This window comes from Cydia strobilella, chromosome 27 (genome assembly GCF_947568885.1).
Source record: "Cydia strobilella chromosome 27, ilCydStro3.1, whole genome shotgun sequence".
Taxonomy (NCBI): domain Eukaryota; kingdom Metazoa; phylum Arthropoda; class Insecta; order Lepidoptera; family Tortricidae; genus Cydia; species Cydia strobilella.
The window spans coordinates 7,036,606-7,057,639 of record NC_086067.1 but is presented as its reverse complement, the minus strand read 5'-3'; the positions used below and the strand labels follow the sequence as shown (position 1 = coordinate 7,057,639).

Genomic DNA, 21,034 nt, shown 5'->3' with positions numbered 1-21,034 from the left:
TAAAATTAATACTTTGTTTAAAATAAATTTTTGAATAAAAGTGAAAATTGTAAAATATAAAGCAATATAATAATACGTACTTAGAACTGATACTTTTCTAAATAAAGAATGAATAAACTAAATTGTGTAATTAATTTTTAGTGCAAATCACCACAATTTGCTTCTAAAGAGCAAATCTGTGACCAAAAATTATATATAGTTTTAATTTTTCGTTCGTATATTCAGATTTGTGTATGAAAATGTGAAACTATTATTTCTAAAATAAATTATTCGTCCCTAATTTACACAAAATTTATACCAAATTTGATCTCATATCAAGAGATAGGTAGAAATAGAGGCAAACTGGACCGCAGAAGCCGACTTTTCCCCTCCCTTTTTGGGGGGTAGCCAGGACTTAATCTCGTAGCTAGTGCGTCAGCTCAGCTTTGTATGAACCAAGGAATAATAAATAGTGTTAAACGATATCCCCTGAGGCCAAAGTGCATACTCACTTTACTTACTTCGCCTACTAAGAGGCAAATCGCGACTTTGTTATGGTTTATCGATAACTTATCACATCACTAGATTATCGACTTTCAATGTCGACTATTGCCCATCACTTTTCTGTCCGTGTACGTATTTAGAAACTTGACCCCGCCCCTAAAATTAGTGCGATAAGGACAACTGCAGCTTAGGCGAAAAATCCTGCGTAAAAATCTCAAAAATCGAGGTTTCGTACTCGACTGTTTCCTCCTCCAAAACTTAAGCAATCGTAACCAAATTTGTAAATCTAAATGATTATGAAATTGTCTGTGTCGGACTGTTTTGATTTTTTGGCTAATTGATACCAGTTTTGAATACCACGCCTCTCATTGCGGCATAGTCAGTGAGGCCATTTTTGGCCATGTTTGAAGGGCTCTAGCGCCTTAAAAAACAAAAATATCAAAAAAAGCAAAACACACCGACACAGATATTGACAATATTAATCTGTGTTGAAAAAATCATTCCTCTAGCTTCAAAAACCAGGGAGGAAACAGTCGAGTACGTTTGTATGGAGAAATGACCACTCCTGTTGGCTCTTAAAGCCCGCTCCAGACTACGTGGCGAGAAGCTGCGAACGTGAAGTCGATTTCGCTGATTAGCGAACTAGACTCCACACTCGCGTTCGCGGCTTCGCGCCGCGATTCGTGCACGAGTGTGGAGGGCCCTTAAAGTTTCATGACTGTAATGCCGGCTGTAGGTACACACTCGTCGAGAGCCTCGACAAACCACCGCCACCGACCCAATCGGAGAAGGGCGAGACGAGGCGAGTAAGAGCGATACTTGAAGGGAACACATCCGTTCTCGGCCTATCTCGCGATCTCTCGACGAGTGTATACAGCCGGCATTACACATTGCTGGAGTGATTTGACTTAATTATACGCGATTATAAGTCCTGTTTTCGTAATAATTGTAATAAATAACGTGTAAATAACAAACCCCTGAGTTATTACAAAAAAAAACTGAAATCATGTATGTTATGTAGATACGCTTAAAATATTTAAGATGTCTCGTCATCAGATCCTGACTAGAACCAATAGGAAATACTGAGTTGCATGTAACAAATCAATTTTTTGTCTAGAATAATAAAATTGCAACTATAATTAGGTACTATACTTGAAAGATGAAACCGGACTAAAAAAGTACCCCGTCTTTTTAGAGTTCCGTACCCCAAAGGGTAAAAACGGGACCCTATTACTAAGACTCCTCTATCCGTCTGTCTGTCTGTCCGTCCGTCTGTCTGTCTGTCATCAGGCTGTATCTCATGAACCGTGATAGCTAGACAGTTGAAATTTTCACAGATTATGTATTTCTGTTGCCGCCAAAAAAAATACTAAAAAGTACGGAACCCTTGGTGGGCGAGTCCGACTCGCACTTTCCGGTTTATTCAGATATAAAATTTAATTGAAATGAAATACGCAAAATAAGGGATACTTTAGTAGTTAAGTGACATTCAACTAAGAGTGGGGGGCCACCGGTGGACTTGGTCACTTTTTCTTTTGTGTATGATATCTATTACATGTTATAAGTGATATATATTCAATTTACATACAATATGATAATAAATGAAAAAAGCTTAAAAGCGGTCCAAAATTTTGTTAGACATTTTTCACAAAGCATTAATTCAGGTTTGTCGGTATCAAATTTTACGCACTTGCGTAAATACCTATTGTTTATTTTGCCCTTCGCCCTTACTATATATAAAGCACCTATTTCGATGAATTGATATCAATTGCAACATGTCGCTACTAGATTTAGTACCAACTGCCACTAATCTGGTGTCAGGCCTCGCAGGGCACCTAACTCCTGGCGTGGTGACTGAATTACTAGACACAGTAGGGGGCGCAGCCGACGCCTCTCTTAGTGTGTTGGGTGACAATCTTATTGGTAAGTATTTTGGCGTTTTCAAAAATTCTATCTGCTGAAATTATTAGTACTAGGTATTAATTTTACTTTTTTTAAGGTCTTATTTTATATCTACTGTTTTCAACTTTCCTTAGAAAATAAGCGTTAGCTGAATAGGACGGAAAATAACGAAAGCGGGGACACTATGTTTTTTATTGGGTTCAAGTTTCCTCATAAAGTACTATACCGGGCCGGGGCCGGGCCGGAGCTTCCGGAGCTTAGTTTTCTATAGAACCACATAATCGCCGATTAGCCGTCATAGAAAATGACATGTCGGACGCCTCGACACGGGCCGGGCCCGGTCTAGCGTGAGTCATCCTTAAAATCAAATTACTTAAGGTAAACCGTCAATTACTGGCCACCGCGGCTGGCCACCCAAAACTAAAAATGAATTCTATTCACCTATAAACAGAATACATTTTAGTATAAGGTGTCAATAACTGGCCACCCTTCAATAACTAGCCACCTTATACTAAAATGAATTCTGTTTATAGGTGAATAGAATTGATTTTTAGTTTAGGGTGGCCAGTTACTAAACAGTGGCCAGTAATTGACGAATTACTCTATATTCCGTACAAAACTTCTGTGTTCTTTTCAGTTTGAAAGTCGGATGACACACCGTTATTCTACCAAAGCTTATACCACAATTTTTTTAAAAGTTAAAATGTGTATGGGCTACAATTCAGAAAACTTCTAGTGGTAAGTAAAATAAAATCTATCTCAAAAATTGTATTTCTTTTTCAGATAGCGTGGAAAACCTGATCGACGGCTTCCCAGGCTCCTTGACATCCATCTTAACACCCAAGTCACTGCTGGGGTTGCTGCTACCGCTGATCCAGCTTCTATTGATCGTAGTCAGCGACTTTGTGGTCCAGTGGCCGCGGCAGAGCGCTGTATCAGGTATTTCATTCAGTCAATCGAGTCATTTTTACCGCCGAGTGATGCTCTCTCCTGCCCGATTTCGGCCACGCGGCCAGCGTCTGTGTGCTCTAGAGTAGGCAATTTTTAATTCGCGTTATTAGAGTGTAGCTGATCCAGTCTCTGGTGCGCCCTTAGGTGAGCTCATACCTTAGCTCGAGCGCATTTTGGGCACGTCAGCGCACCACCTGTACCGTTCTTTCAACATTCATCCATAATTCCTTGATACGGTATTTATAAACCCAAATTCTATAAGGTTCTGCGACGGATGATAGATGAAATTATGGCCTTTCGGGCTTTAGCCAGACACGGTTAGAGGTAGAAATACCAAATGCTCTTGTAAGACGATATCTGGACTTTACAAGGGCCACGTGGGGCTACTTGGCGATCAGTATTACACTTTATACAACATTAATGAGCAATAACAAAGAAATTAATTACGACCCGATGTGACCAAGATGGCGGTCGGCAAAGAAGCCCCCTGCAGATCTTTTTATTGCGGACCATGTGACTTAAAACAAATAAACAGTTTATCTATCTGACACATATCACTGAAAGTTATCCCTTTTCCATAAATACCTACTTATACCCCGCCCGCTGTTTTAAATATTACCCCTATATTGTATAAGTATTATATACAATGGTGTTATTAGTTATTACCGATATAAAAAAAATAGTTGTGATTAGTCAACAAAAGTTTTGATTCTATAATTATGTCAAACCTCTAGCGCGCCACCATTATTCTACATTTGACGTTGCCAAACTGCGTGCAGTACAGTAAAATCGATCGCGGCACAAATCCCGTAGGGTCTTCTTTGACCTTAAATCAGACTTCTATAGTTATTCTAGATTGTAACCGTCTGGGTCTGTAATTTCAGATGGCGACCATTTCGACGTTATCGTGGTGGGAGCCGGCACCTCAGGTGCAGCCCTGGCGAGCCGTCTGACCGAGGTTAAAAAATGGAAAGTGCTCCTCATAGAAGCTGGCGGGGATCCTCCCATCTTCAGCACGGTAAGGACTTAGCATTTTGTGTTTGCCACTTCACGAAGAAGTATTTCAACCTATGCAAAAGTTGAAAATGTCCAAGTCAAATGGTAAGCATTTACATATACCAAAAACATACAACCGAATTGATAACCTCCTCCTCCTTTTGAGATTTGGATGCCGGTTAAAAATATATAATAGTGAGTCAGATGTAGGCCAGATGACTTCAAAACTCTGAAACTGTTTCAATAGTTATTTGTGCAACAAGAGAGGAAAGTTGGTTTTTCTTGCGAGTGTTTATTTTGAGTCCCGAGAAAGCGAAAGATTCTATAATTGAATCACGAGCGAAGCGAGTGATTCTAAGGTAGAATCTTGAGCGTAGCGAGGGAATCAAAAACACGAGATGTAAAATAACTTTGCTCTCGTGTTGCACACATAATTTTTCACCTCAGTAGTGAGAACATATTAAAGGTTAAAATGTATTTCGAATTACACAGAATAAACAGAAAAAAAAGTATTATAATATGTACGATACGATACGATACGAGACGAGACGAGACCGGACCGGACCGGACCGGACCGGACCGGACCGGACCGGACCGTACCGTACCGTACCGTACCGTACCGTACCGTACCGTACCGTACCGTACCGTACCGTACCGTACCGTACCGTACCATAAAAAAAATGTAATAAAAGTATGAAGTTCATGGCCTTCACTAAATTAAAAAGCTACATTGTTTCACTCCCTGGAGTGAGGAAAGTCGCACTTTCCTCACTCCAGGGAGTGACGAAAGTAGGCTTGTTCGAGCTGCTGAGGTGAAAAAATATTTTTACTCTGTATAAGAATTTGGAAATAAATGATTGAAATTGAAATTTAATACATGAATTTGGCCTGGCCGTGTTGCTGAATATATTTCCTTTGATTATCGTAGATTTTGAGAAACAAACTATTTCACGGCCCCATCGTTCAGCGTCGGAATGTTGGCCCCTAAGTTCACTTTTATTACACTTTAATATTGGGTTGAGTTCAATCTTCACTGACAATTATCTTCTTTAAAAACTGTTCAATTGCGTGTCGCATGACAGACTAGCGAAATCACTACCGAATCAGCTAATGTGGTATATCATTACAGATACCAGGAATATGGCAAGTGTTCACCCACTCCCCATGGGACTGGGACTATTATTCAACCAACGATGGCTACTCTTCCCAAGGTCTCAACGGTGGGAGAGTAGCACATACGAGAGGAAAAATGCTTGGCGGATGCTCATCACTGGATCATCTTATATATGAAAGGTACAACATAAATCTTTACTTAATACAGGAACGGAACAAAACATGAACGGAATTTATTATAATCTTGCTTCAAATATGCACAACATGATAATTTCAAATGTCAAATAATTTGATAATTTGAATTTGATAGTTAGCAAAGGAATGTCTAATAGCAAACTAATTATTTCAGAGGATCAAAAGAAGACTACGAAGAGTGGGCCGAAGCTTCCGGATCAGAAGATTGGGGCTGGGACTCTGTTTTGGAATATTTCAAGAAAGCCGAAAACATGATCGACCCGTACCTCGCAGATGGTCCCACTGCCTCCTACCATGGTGTCAAAGGACCACTCTCTGTCAAAAATCACACTGTCAATAGTAATTTCTTGGAGAAAAATGACATTATGCTCAAAGCATATGAAGAAATCGGCTTAAAAACAATTCGCGATCCTCTTACATCGGACATCCGAGGCACTGCACCATATTGGTACAAAATTGAAAAGAAACCATCAAGACGTGCCAGCACTGCCGAAGCGTACTTATTGCCGATTAAGGATAAAGATAATTTTTACCTGCTTAAAAACACTTTGGTGACTAAAGTTCTTATTGATAACAAAGAAGCTAAAGGAGTCGAGGTTCTAACCGAAAATGGGGAGAAAATGAATGTTTTCGCTGATGTCGAAGTTGTCTTATCTGCCGGAGGTTTTGGTTCGCCGAAATTGCTGATGCTTTCTGGCGTCGGTCCCCAAAAAGACTTGGAAGAACTGGGCATAGATGTTGTAGAAGACTTGCCTGTGGGGCAGAAAATGTCGGACCCTATGATTGTTCCTTTATGCATAAGTGGAAAGCCGGATATCGGGAGTGCTTTGGACACGGTCCGATCTCTGACTGCGCTCAGCTCTTTCCCTGCTCCTATCGTCGGGGGTTCATTTGCCGTGGGCCAAGAAGCACCAAATATGCAGCATGCTACTATAATGTTCGGTGCTGCTTCACCGATCTTTCTCTACTTACTTTTCGTCAACTTCAATTGGAACATCCAGCTTACTATGAAGTATTTACTAGAGAAGCCTTCAAGTGAAAAAATCTTGATTCTCGTTTTCTTTTCCAAGCCTAAATCCACAGGTTCTGTGACCCTAGCCAGCACGGACCCTACAGTCCCGCCAATAATAAAAACAGGATACTTTAGCGACCCTGATGATTTAGCGACTTATTCGAGCGGCATACAGAGAGTTAAACAATTGGAGAATTCGTCATACGTTACCGAACATGGAGGTATTTTCATCAAGCCGCCGCTTCCAGAGTGCGATGCACTGGAGTTTGGAAGCGAAGAATACTGGCAGTGTTACGTGAGGAACTTAGCTACAACTGCGTTGCATCCGTGTGGCACTTGCGCTATGGGCAGAGTGGTTGACAGCAATTTAAGGGTAAAAGGCGTGTCGAGACTCCGTGTGGTGGATGATAGTATTTACCCTTCTGGACCTACAGCAAAAACGGGCGCGGTCGCGATCATGATAGCCGAAAAAGCAGCCGATCTTATTAAAGAAGCGCATGGAATGTTAGGATAAACTGGAGTTTTAAATTGTCTTTATTTTACTCTAAGAACAAATTAAATTATTTTCTATGAAAATATTTTAATTTGTGTTTTTTTCAAGTAGACACACTACTATTTAAACTTACAGTCCTGTTTACTGTCTTTATTTTTGTTAAGTTTGAATACCTAAGTAGTTTTGTTTTGCTTCTGTTACCACTGACTTGTAATAGTTGTTTGTTAGTCATCTTTGTTATATAATAAATTTAATATTTAATAATAATTTAAACTTAAAGTTTATTTATTTGTCTATATTATCTGTTTTAAAAATAGGTACCATAAGGTCAGTCAGAAGGAAAGAGCTTCACTTGACACTTCTTCTGCTCTACAGTCCTTCTGTAAGTGGAGTATGTGTACAAACTAACGCAAGAGTTAAAAGCCACAAATCTTCACCACACATTTACCTACCTTACATTTATATTAAATTGTGGACAGAGTTTTATGGCTGGTGGCTAGGTGGCTACTACCCAGAGCCTGATGATATAAGATAAAAACTAGAATACAGGCAGTACCATTCTTAACTACCGAGAATAATAAAAAGAGCCGTTTTGCAGCCCTATAAAATTATAATAATAACAATCAAGAGAGCCTTAACCAGCTGGTGTGGTGAAACGAAACTTACTTAAATACGCGATCTCTTCAAAGCTCAATCAAACGTTGGTTTACTTGGACTTGGACCATTTTATTTGAAGTTGTGAAGACGGCATAATAAGTCGCGGATCAGACTATTCAGACTATACCTACCCTACACCTCAAATGTAACTAAATAAAGGGATACTTTATGTACCTAGTCGGTCACTAAGTTCTGTTACTAGGTTTTCAACTGATTAAATAGTTATAAAATAAAGCTTAAAAAAAAAAAATTAGGCACAATTTGATAGCTTATTTTGTAGTGATATAATAATATTAAATTTAGATGGAGAATTTATGGGAGTCATTGGAAAGCTCCAGATTGCCTGAAGACGTAAACATGCGGTCAATTCAACGTAGAAGGATGAGCAGCCTAAGGTTCGCTCTCCGCTTTGAAGATCAGCTCGTTGGTGTGCCAACTCCTCATCTACCTATAGACTGTGGTTTCAGGTAAATACCAGAGGATCCTTGATGGCCGTGACGTAGAAGGATGAGCAGCCCAGGGTTCACTCTCCACTTTAAAGATCAGCCCGAGGTTGGTACTCCAACTCCTCATCTACCAACTCTCCATCTAGTCTAAGGTTCAGGGTAAATACCACTGGATCCTTGATGGCCGTGATGTAAAAGGATGAGCAGCCCATGATGCGTTCTCCACTCCGAAGACCAGCTCCTCATCTACCTATAGACTGAGATTTAGGGTAAATACCACTGGATCCTTGATGGCCGTGATGTAGAAGAATAAGCAGCCCACGATGCGTTCTCCACTCCGAAGACCAGCTCCAGGTTGGTGCTCCAGCTCCTCATCTACCTATAGACTGTGGTTTAGGGTAAATACCAGAGGATCCTTGATGGCCGTGACGTAGAAGGATGCGAAGCCCAGGGGTGGGACGTTTTCCGCTTCGAAGACCAGCTCGTGGTTGGTGGTGGCGGTTCGCCCCGGCAGGTTGGTAACTGCGGGAGCCAGTGGGGAGAGCTGATACTCCAACTCCTCATCTACAAACAAAGAAATTATGCTAGTAATTGTGCATAATTGTGATATTATGCTGAGTTGCTGAGAGATTTTTTAATGCACACTTATTGTTTTTCAAAATTTTGAAGTTGAGGTTTCACAATCGGTTGCCAGTTGCTGGTGAAGTATGCGTGTGCTTCTTAGTTACTAAGTCCATCTTTTGTACCATGTTTTAAGCAAAATAAAGATATTTGATATTTATTTTTTCGGGTTCTTGGTATAACCAGTTAAAAAACCGGCCAAGTCGGACAAGCGAGTCGGGCGAGTCGGACTCGCGCACCGAGGGTTCCGTAATTTTTAGTATTTGTTGTTATAGCGGCAACAGAAATACATCATCTGTGAAAATTTCAACTGTCTAGCTATCACGGTTCTTGAGATACAGCCTGGTGACAGATAGACGGACCGCGGAGTCTTAGTAAAGAGGGTCCTGTTTTTACCCTTTGGGTACGGAAACCTGCAAAGATTGTTTGAAAGTATACATATATATACCTCACAGTTGGTCCCATTGTCATAAAGGACCTCATGATGGGATCTCTTTCAATAGCTTGGTGTTAAAAAGTGCAACAATTATACATCTGCTTGAGGTGTTAAATGAAGTTAAGTTTGAATTATAACACAGAAGGATATTCCTTGCTTACCATAAGCGTTCCTGACGACATAGTGTAGAGCTATAGCTGGTAGGCGGACGTAGTGATATGTCTTCACGCTCTGAGGGTTGTATACTAGGAGGAGTAGGCTCTCTTGACCCTCGACAAACTGGGGACAACGGGGTTGTTGTTGATGTAATTAGTCCTTGCAAGATTTGATTTAACAGAATCGTCCACTATCGTCTTAAAACATGTATATTATATGTGCATAAGAATTTATAACAAACTGCCATCAGAATTTTAAGAAAACTGCCTCAATATCTTTAAGAAAAAAGTGACAAAATGGCATCAACAAAATGGTTTCAACAGCCTTAATGAATATTTTGATTATAATGCTAAAACTAAAATTAATTATTGAATGAATATTTCTATTATATGCGATTCAAAATTTACATCGGCGCATAAACAGCTGGTACAGAATACTACAATGCAGGAGCGCGGCGAGATACAGTACTTTCTTAAGGAAGATTATTATGTCGTGGAGGAATTATACCTATGTTTACAAGGTGATATCAAGGACGCGCTCGCTGCTGCCGCTCCCACACATGTTCAAGGAACAAGTTCGATGGATATTACGATGTCCGAAGCTGTACAACAACATGTTTTCCAATAACTATGAAGAGTGGCCGACGTTTCACGATTTGTTTACGTCGTTGGTACATAACAACACAGTACATAATTGACTTAAGTATATAATGTTACTTTATTTTACAATACTTACTTAATTTTTTCTCTTTCTGGAATTCTGATGATTGACATGTGTGTAATAATATTATCTCCTTAGGTACTTAAAAATATTTGCCATTTAGATAAGCTTAGTCTAAGCCTTCTTTTCATGCTTTGTTAAGCAGAATGTATTGGAGATCTTTATATTGTAAGAACTTGTTTTGTGTACTACATTCTTGCAAATGATTTAAGGCGGTTTCCTGAGCCAGAAGGCGAAAAATCTCTTTATATGATCATGTTTTTCTAAGAGGCGTTGATATTCGTAGACGTGGAAAAAATATATGTAGTTCTTGACTATATTATCTTTAACAACATAGCTTCCGATACACGAATTACGACACTTCGCTCGATACAATTAATTCCCAAAGTAACCTCTAACTCGAACTTTTAATCCTACTTTACTCGGTTATTTATTATGTGATACTATAAACAAAAAAAAAGGAAAAACAATCTTAACTTAAATAGCAATTTCATAGCTTTCGAATTTCGATATTGTAAGGTAACGTCTTTAAAATAAATAAAAATCGACAAAATTCGATCAAAATTGACACTTGGCGCATATGATCTCTCCCGTTCTTTCTTGCGAAATGTGAGAGTGACAGCGGCAAACCGATGGAACGGCCTTAAAGAAATCTGTTGAAGGACGTACCGGGCATTGACTCATGTTGATTTGATAACACGTGTTGAATTGCTGGTTGCTTTTCGACCGCCGGGTGCCGGCCCACGTCGGTGTCAGGTAGCTGAAACCATTGATTCTTATCGATTGCTCTTATTATCAACAAAAATCCAATCTCAATTAGTTTTGTATTAAGCAAGTACCTACCTCAGTAAAGTAGAAACCTTTTTCGCACACGCGACGAAAGCTTCGCTCAGCATTTTTACGAAGTCGTTTGCCACGTGCTGCTGACTCGTGCCTGCAAATAGATTCGTTAAAAATGCGGGGAGAACCGGGGGATACAGTGATTTCGTTATGTCATAAAACCAGATAAATGGGTGACCTGTTATGGCATCATGAGGCATCACGAGCTCCTGTACGTGTTGGGGCAGCTGCAGTCCATACGAGTCTCCCATTCGGGCGAGTACTGACCTGCTTTGTACTAGACCTCATAAACTCAGATAAATGGGTGACCTATTATGGCATCATGAGGCATCACGAGCTCCTGTACGTGTCGGGGCAGGTGCAGTCCATACGAGTCTCCCATTCGGGCGAGTACTGACCTGCTTTGTACTAGACCTCATAAAACCAGATAAATGGTTGACCTGTTATGGCATCATGAGGCATGACGAGCTCCTGTACGTGTCGGGGCAGGTGCAGTCCATACGAGTCTCCCATTCGGGCGAGTACTGACCTGCTTTGTACTAGACCTCATAAAACCAGATAAATGGGTGACCTGTTATGGAATCATGAGGCATCACGAGCTCCTGTACGTGTTGGGGCAGCTGCAGTCCATACGAGTCTCCCATTCGAGCGAGTACTGACCTGCTTTGTACTAGACCTCATAAACTCAGATAAATGGGTGACCTGTTATGGCATCATAAGGCATCACGAGCTCCTGTACGTGTCGGGGTAGGTGCAGTCCATACGAGTCTCCCATTCGGGCGAGTACTGAGCTGCTTTTTAATAACAAAACTTTCGTGAGACACAGACATATTAAATATGTTAATAACGGGTCACTCATGTATTTTAAGTCGAAAAACGCTCGACATGTTTCACTTCGTACCGAGGAGTGTCATCAGGAGCTTGCGTTGACGGTGACGGACCGGCGCAGACACGCCCCAAAAAACGTTAAAATACGTGAGTGATCCGTTATTTATATATTTAATATGTACTGACCTGCTTTGTAAGTACTAGACCTCATAAAACCAGATAAATGAGTGACCTGTTATGGCATCATGGTGCATCATGAGCCCGAGCGCGTGTCGAAGTAGATGCAGTTCGTATGAATCCCCCATGCGAGCGAGGACTGTCAGCTGCTTCGCTATCTGAAAAGAGAGATTTTTAATCTTATTGTATAGGGCCGCAATATTGTAAAATAATTGAACGTTCATTCCAGCTATCCCGTGTGAACATGGAATTAAAAAAAACCATTCACTCAAGCGAACATTGATTCGAATGAACCGTCTGATATTACCTTTGGGGGGTTCACTCATGGTATGTATTCATCTTCACAGTCCGTCGTTACAGACCGATCAAAACGGCGGATTGATAGTGTATGTTAATATCGTTAACGATTTGCTTAAACGAAGACGATATCGAAAATCGCAATAAAAACCCGTGCAATTATAAATATCGTAACGATGAATCCACATGGTATGGCTCTTTGCGATCAACGATTTGATTTTTGTCTCATTCTTGCGCAGCGATCGTAACTACCGATTGCTCCGTGTACGAACGCTGCATCCCTCGATCGCGCATCGATAGTAACGACCGATTCCTCCGTCTGTTGACTGGCATTTTCGAAACGACCGATGGTCACGATTCTCGCCAGATTGATCGAAGGGATTAATCGTACGTACGCTGTACTGGTTTTTGTTAGTTTTCCGATATCGTCATCGATCAAGTAAATCGTTAACGATTTTGACACTATCGATCCGATTTCGATCGGTGTGAAACTACGGATTGAAAAAGATAAATCGTACCTACCATGTACGGGGCCCCTAAAGATGAATCGTATGAGCTTTAAGCAATTCATGAATCTTTGCAAGAAAGACATCGTTAACTTTTTATGTCTATAGCGGTACCTGAAGAAAAATGTGCGTCTTTCTTGTGAGATACTTGATGCTGGGCCGAGACGTGTAGAACCCTGTCCAGTACGTGCTCGAGTCGCTACCGTACGGCAGGTGATCACCCTGGCAATGAATAAAATTGTATTAAATGTTTAGCCTCCTAGCCTAGTCTATAGCGACCTTTTCTAGTACATAGCAGGAGGTCCCGAGTTCGAATCCTGGTAAGGGCATCGTGTGTTTATCACAAACATTTGTTGTTTATGTATAGGCCATAGGGTATTTGCTACTAGTCAAATCAGTTTCTTTTTTCGAACTGTCAAAACGATTTTGCTACTATGAAACTTATATGAAAACCTAGCATGTGACGTCACAATCAAATTATCTACTCTTTATAGTTTTATACGGGTTTTAAAATAGAAATTGTGTCTAAAAATAACTGCTGTCTACGTTTCTCTATTAATCTTCTGATGCTTTATTTCATGCATGGTGTAAAATAATTTATTTCGACGACTCAGCACGAAATCGCGAAAAAAAATTACCCTCCCATAGAAAATGGACCAGCCGAAATGTATGAAACAGCCAAATTTTTTTTCGCGATTTCGGGGTTGGTCCCGTAATAAAAGTTGCTCAGTATAATCCCAAAACCTCCACGGCATCGGGAATGCACTTATTTATTAGCTGTGTAGAACGCTCGCTCTCTCTCTCATTTGTAACACAACTTATGGCAGACATGTTTTTAGGTCACCTTTTCAGTATAAATGGCTTTGTCCCTCCTCCCATTCAAGTACAGCGCCTTCAGGTAGCAAGACGGCGACGAATAGAAGATGTTGATGTCCGACATATTGGCTGGATGTGTGTTCACGTGGCTGCAAATAAAAAAAAACCGGCCAAGTGCGAGTCGGACTCGTGCACCGAGGGTTCCGTAGGTTTTAGTATTGGTTGTTATAGCGGCAACACAAATACATAATTTGTGAAAATTTCAACTGTCTAGCTATCACGGTTCATGAGATACAGCCTGGTAACAGACAGACAGACGGACAGCGGAGTCTTAGTAATAGGGTCCCGTTTTTACCCCTTGTGTACGGAACCCTAACAAACTTTTGTATTTTTTCTCGTATGAATTAAAAATAAAATAAAAATAGTTTAATTGCCATTAAGTACACAAGATTTTTTACCTATGACCGTCACACTAAACAAAGCCCGTTACCAGTTGGTACTACTGGTTCCGTTGATTTAGGTGGGCGGAATGTTAAAACCATACACCTGCGAAGAATGAAGCCTCGTACTAACTCGACAAGTTTAAGTTGTAACTTTTGAGCGAGACAGTTTGAGAGTACGGTTACTACAGTTGATGAGCGTGGTAGTATTTAGCAGTGTTAGCCAAACGTTAATTGCAATTAACCATTAACCAGTACAAGTTGAACCGTAAACTGTAACCGTCCGTTATGGTTCAATTTGTACTGGTTAATGGTTAATTGCAATTAAAGTTCGGCCAACACTGGTATTTAGTATAAGTAAGTTCCGTTGACTTTAGTGGGCGGAATTTTAAAGTCATTCACCTGTAAACAATGTCAAGTCTCATACTAACTTGATGAGTTTGTCCATACTCATGAACCAATTGGCAGCACTCTGGTATGTGAAATCTCCACCCATGGTCACCATGATATTGTCGTGTTCGTAGTACTTCGCTTGGTGCTCGATTTGAGTTATGAAGTCGTTGACCTGTTAAAGACATAGCGTGCATGAGCTATAGGGGGCAGCACAGGCGCCTTCAGATTTTTGGCGCGAGGCGTAAATGTGAAGTTTATGCTTCCTATGTAACACACAAGATAGCAGAACCTACTGCACAAAAAAACGTACGAGAACGGTAGATGGCAGCACTTAATGTACATATTTATATTTCCGATTCAGGCCACTAGATGGCAGTCCCTACAACGCGCACGGTCCCTATAGCAGGCGTGGCTCACTGTGGTTTCGTCGCGTCGCTACAAGTACATGCGGCCCACACCAGTTTTGGTGTCTAGCCATAGTGGTTGCCGCGCACCGCTACGGAACGGACGCCTGCTCGAGCTTGTATCTCTCGTAATAGGTGCGTTTTGTTAGAGAGTGAACCTTACTGTACCTAGTACTATTATTTACTATGTGTCTTTAGACATATGTGCGTATAGAACAGAAAATGACTCTGAACTTGATTTATTTTTAACATGAGTGGCACCCCTTTACAGTGTCAATTAGTTTTTAAGCAGTTTTAATTAAATTTTGTATGCAATATGGGTAAATACCTGAAATAAAAGCTTTTCTTTATTGTACAAAACACAGGTAGGTAGGTAGGTGTGGTTTTTTTTTTTATAGAAGGATATGATGAATCCGTACCCGTTTCTCAGCGTTGTATGCTTTGCTGTCAGGGTCGTCGATGATCGGTTCCTCGTTGCAGAGGAAATCGAAGCAGAACCCGTCCGGCGCGTTGTATAGATTGTACAGTGTGTGCGTCATTATGTCCGACATCTTGCCTGTAACACCAACATTGAGTTTAACATCCTTACTACAAGTTTATAGCCACCTTTTGAGATACGCTAGTTTATTCAGTAAATAAAATGTATTTAATAAATTAATAAATATTTTCACTACCCTCATTGACTATTGATAATCCATATATTATATCCGGCTGTAAATCGTGGTGCGCATTTACGCGGGCTTCGCCGCCTCGCCAGCAATGGATTTTCGCGCAACTTTGTCGGCCCAGAAGTGATCTTGGGTGCGTGTCACGTGCCGCGCCGTACATTGACTTTTAGGTTATTCTTGGTTAGATTGTATTTCGACGTATTTTTTGATAAAAACTAAGTATACTAAGAATATAAATTACTGACTTTGTGTTCATAAAATTGCGTCACTTTGCTCAGCCTTTTATTTCGCACTCGGCCTGCAATCCATAATTTCTGGCCTTTCTTATTGGGTGGTGTTATTACTTACCTAGAACATCGCTCCCTCTCCACATGAACTCCATTCTTTCTTCCTCTAACATGGACTCTCTGTCTTTGTGATTCACTCTACCTGCAACATTAAATAGATATATTTTGGAACAGCTATATATATATAGATATAGTCCTTCTCATCGTTTTCGATGACGGCGACCCCAAATAAACATTATGGACGTTCATACTCATACTCATTTAATCATTGCTTTGTGTGTACAAAAAGATCTTAAGATTATTATTATGTTTCAACACAACCCTGTAGGGGCACTGCAATAAAATTACAAACTAATCAGCTACTTAAATTATTAAATACTTATGTTTACATGTAATGGCCTGCCGTATACATATAAGGGTGGCAGAGAGGACGACACGAGTAAATATTAAGCATTATCGCAGGAGTCCAGATATTCCTTTACAGAGTAGAATGCTTTGTCTACGAGGAATGCCTTTAAATTCTTCAGAAACTTATAATTATTTAGCTCATTTTTAACATGGTTAGGTAGCTTATTAAAAATTCTAATTGACATCGGGTAGGGACCATTTTTATGAATAACTAATTTTGAGGAGGTTTGTGTCAAATTATTTTTGAAGCGAGATTCGAATCGTCGGGGCATATCTCCAAGTTTCGAATATAAATCAGGGTGCGCTTTTACAAATTTACACAATTCGAAAATATATGCAGGGTACCGTGAGAATTCCAAGATTTCTAAAGTGTGGCTTACTACTATCGGGTAGTGTAATATTTGCTAAGATACGGATGCATTTCTTTTGTAAAATTAGTAAATCTTCTGCGTTTGTACTGTTTCCCCATAAAATTATGGCATAGCGAAGCCATGCCTGGGCAAAAGCATAGTAAGCTGTTAGCGCTGTTTGTAAGTCTGTGGTCTTTTTTAATTGTCCCAAGGCGTAAATAAATTGGCTAAGTTTGGTTTTAATTTTTGCTATGTGGTCTTTCCAATTCAAGTGAGAGTCGATCGTTATGCCGAGAAGTGGGAAGGAGGGCACGCATTCTATTTTGTTATTTTGGAATTCAAAATTTATGTCTAGCTCTTGTTTTTGGTGAGGCCTGAATTACATAAGTTTTGTTTTTGAAAAATTAATTTCTAGATTGTGGTCATTTGTCCAGTTTACGATGCTTGTTACAACTTCCGATAGTTTGTCATTGAGATTTGTATTACAAGTGCATGATAGTAGCAATGAGAAATCATCCGCAAACATTACGCATTTTTCATTCAGTGATTTTGGAAGGTCGTTTATGTAAATAATGAACAGCAGGCAGCCAATCACGCTTCCCTGCGGAATAGAGTCAGACACGGGCTGGACATCTGACGATGGTGCTAATTTCCCTTGATTGGTTATTTGTGTGTTCGATATCGACGTATTGCTTTCGGTTGCTTAAATATGATTTGAACCACTTATGAGTAATTCCTCGCACTCCAATTCCGTATAATTTATCGAGTAATATACTGAATTTGTTTATTTATTTATTTGTTTATTTGTTTATTAGGATCACCAACAGAAGATACAATTTACATACTAGTATTAACTTACAAAAAGGGCACATTTTTATTGATCCCCCACTTACAGGCAATCACAGCATGCATTATTATATTAATTTAAACATTAAGTCAACAGTAACACCTAGAAAAAGACTTAGTATACATTACAAAAATCTAGAATAAATATATAATACCAATTAACAAGACACCTAATAGTTGATATTAACAATAACTAAGGTAAGTTAGCCGAGCTAGCTGAGGTTGTCAACAGACAATAATTTGTTTTTAAATAAGACTTCACTATCGTGAAACACATCCAAAGAAGGAACATTATTAGCATGCTTGTTGTATAGGCGAGCCAGGCGAGGCAAAGGGGAATGAGCTAATAGGTTAGTTCGACTACGACGCACATTGAGTAAGGCACAAGGGTAACGTGGCAAACGAGACGGCACTTTCAGCCCTATCTGACTAACCATATGCATGCAATCAATCTTGTCGTTTAGAAGTTTGTGCAAGAACATTAGGTCCAGCAAAATACGCCTACTACTAAGAGAAATCAGTTTAAATTGTTTAAGTCTTGTGTTATATACTTGGCAGCCTGTTCCATAGCGATACGCAAGATGTCTAGTGAACCGTTTTTGCAATCGTTCAATCCTTTCAATATGTATTTTGTAACTTGGGTTCCAGATAACGCTACAGTATTCTAATTTACTCCTTACATAACAGTTAAAAAGGGTCACCATTGTAGAACATTCTTTGAACTCCCTAGCACATCTTAACACGAACCCTAGAGATTTAAAGGCAGCATTTATTGTCTTATCTATGTGACTCACAAAGCGTAATTTGCTGTCCATTGTGACACCCAAATCTCTTATTTCCTTGACCTCTTGCAAAGTTTTGTTGAGAATAATGTACTCTGATGGTATAGGATTTCGTTTCCGACAAAATTTTATGTGGTAACATTTACTGGGGTTAAGTACCATATTGTTAGTCCTACACCATTTTACCAAAACGTCCACATCCTCTTGTAACAGATGGACGTCCGATTGGTTCTTTATTACCCGGACCAATTTTAGATCGTCAGCAAACAGCGATACAGTCGAATTATTGAATTCATGGGTAATGTCGTTAATAAATATGTTAAAAAATAATGGCCCCAAATTAGACCCCTGTGGTACACCGGACAATGCAATATAACAGTCAGACTGAGTGCCTTCTATTACCACAGTTGAAGGCCTGCCCTGAAGGTAAGATTGGCACCAGTTAAGTAAACTACCTGCAATGCCGAAATTGTGCAATTTATTAATTAAGACATTGTGATTAACCTTGTCAAAAGCCTTCGAAAAGTCAGTGTAAACCGCGTCTACCTGATGACCACCATCGACAGCTGCAGTAAGGTTAGTGACGTAGCTAAAAAGATTTGTACAAGTCGATCGCTTGGGCATAAACCCATGTTGATATGGAGAGAGCCTACCTTTGACATGATTAAATAGTGCAGCATACACCAGCCTTTCGAACACTTTAGCCACCGAAGACAATATGGAAACGGGTCTATAATTTGAAACGAATTCTCGACGGCCGCTTTTAAATACCGGAATAACTCTGGCTCGTTTCCACGCCGATGGGAATAACCCTGACTTTAGAGATGCATTATATATAATCATAAGTGGCATGAAGAGTGACTTTGCGCATTCTCTTAAAAATAGGGGGGGAATATCATCTGGGCCTTTACCCTTCGTAGCATTTAATGTCCGCAATTGTAATTCAACCTCAAACTGTGTGAAAGACAATTCCCCACATTCATATCCCATCGGTATTACGGCTAGTTCCACGTTACTAAAATCTGGTTGGTTCACACCATTATTCGTGTCGCTGTCATTGTACACTGAACTAAAATGCTCTGCAAATAGGTTACTAATCTCACTCGAATTACTAGCTTGTTTATCATCATACAACATAACTGGTGGATAATTTGAACTATTTTTACGCAAGTTCTTAATATGGGTCCAGAAATACTTAGGATTTTTCTTAATCTGTTTTTCTATAGAGTTTATGTAACTATTGTAGCATGTTTTCATAATCTTTTCACAATCAACCCTCAGGTAATCGAACTCTAGTTTATCTAGTGGATTTTGGTACTTTTTAAATCTTACGTGATATTTGTGTTTTCTATTCAACAGATATATTAGATGAGTTGAGTACCATACTGGAAAGGCGCGGTTGCGTTTGTGTTTAGTCATGGGCACATTCATTTTGATAATATCACGCAAAATCTCATAAAACCTTTCTACCATTTCATCTATATCGCTATATTTATCGAGTACGTCGTGCCATGAAATTTTATTTAACTCCTTTACAATAATGTCATAGTCAGCTTTATAAAAATTAAAATTGGAACTAGATTTATTTAACCTTGGCAATATTTTGTCAGGTAATTCAATTACTAAGTCTAATGGCGGATGAAAAACACCTGTGTGTTTAATCGGAGATAAGCTTTCGGAGACTCTAAGAACTTCCTCATTACACTTTTTCGTAGGCTTTCGTCATATCGAACAACACACCTATCGCGTATTCTTTTTTGTCTAACGTTGTCTAGCGTGAGCCCTAATGTGGCTGGCCAGGCCGAACTTGTTCTTAAATGTTCTATTGCAAGCATCGTAGCCCATTTGAGCCAGTAGTCAGGCGTGCTCCCTGGTGTGGCCGTGCTGTATGTGTCGATCTGCCAGGCAGCCTTCGACTTGCCACAAAAGGTGGCACTTATTCTGTGGATGTCATACCTATGAAGAGTCCATCGTAGCCCATTTGAGCCAATAGCGAGGCGTGCTCCCTGGTGTGGCCGTATGTGTCGATCTGCCAGGCGGCCTTCGGCTTGCCGCAGGGACCGAGGGTGTCATTCATCTTTCTGTAAAAAACAAGTAAATAGTAAAGCATTAAGCCACCACCAGCAAACTCTAACGATATTTCAGCATCAGCACAAGCCCACGAAAATGTGACTCCAAAACCTAAGTCTCCAAGGTGCATATCTGAGTCCCCTGTAGTAGAGTATAAGGCCACCTTAATAGACACAGTTTTTTACAAGTTTTTTTTTATGAAATAGGAGGCAAACGAGCAGACGGATCACCTGATGGTAAGCGATTACCGCCGCCCATGGACACCCGCAACACCAGAGGGGTTGTAAGTGCATTGCCGGCCTTTAAGATGGGAATACGCTCTTTTCTTGAAGGTTTGAAGGTCATATCGGTCCGGAAATACCGCAGGCGACAGTTCATTCCACAGTTTAGCTGTGCGAAGCAGGAAGTTTCTAGAGAAATGCACAGTTGAGGACTGCCAACCATCTAAGTGGTGAGGATGGTAATGTTGTCGCGTAGGGCGCACACAGTGTGACGCTGCCTTAACAACATATCCGATGACAGCTCTGACATTCAGCCCCGCGTCACTTTCGCTAATGACGGCTAAACGTACTGCATCTCGTCTCGCTCTCATAATAAAATATGTAACCATTTTTTAAGTAAGAATTTCTATAACATATACCACCATTGAAGATCTTCATACAGTGTTTTATTTAAAAACTACACCCACAAAATGTAACTCCAGAACCTAAGCCAAGGTCCAGAACTGAGTCCCCAGGTGAA

General features: G+C 40.1%; 1 protein-coding gene across 1 annotated transcript in view; it reads right to left on the bottom strand.

Moving 5' to 3' along the window:
• LOC134753473 (lysosomal alpha-mannosidase-like) overlaps positions 1–21,034 on the bottom strand; it is a 60,709-nt gene that overhangs the window by 36,238 nt on the left and 3,437 nt on the right. The window contains exons 5-15 of the mRNA XM_063689347.1: positions 20,180–20,304; positions 15,899–15,979; positions 15,302–15,438; positions 14,517–14,650; positions 13,674–13,794; positions 12,944–13,051; positions 12,082–12,184; positions 11,025–11,115; positions 10,851–10,941; positions 9,467–9,584; positions 8,655–8,812 (exon numbers count right to left, since the gene is read on the bottom strand). Coding sequence (XP_063545417.1) covers positions 8,655–8,812; positions 9,467–9,584; positions 10,851–10,941; positions 11,025–11,115; positions 12,082–12,184; positions 12,944–13,051; positions 13,674–13,794; positions 14,517–14,650; positions 15,302–15,438; positions 15,899–15,979; positions 20,180–20,304 — 1,267 coding nt within the window. The remainder of the gene's footprint in view (positions 1–8,654; positions 8,813–9,466; positions 9,585–10,850; positions 10,942–11,024; positions 11,116–12,081; positions 12,185–12,943; positions 13,052–13,673; positions 13,795–14,516; positions 14,651–15,301; positions 15,439–15,898; positions 15,980–20,179; positions 20,305–21,034) is intronic.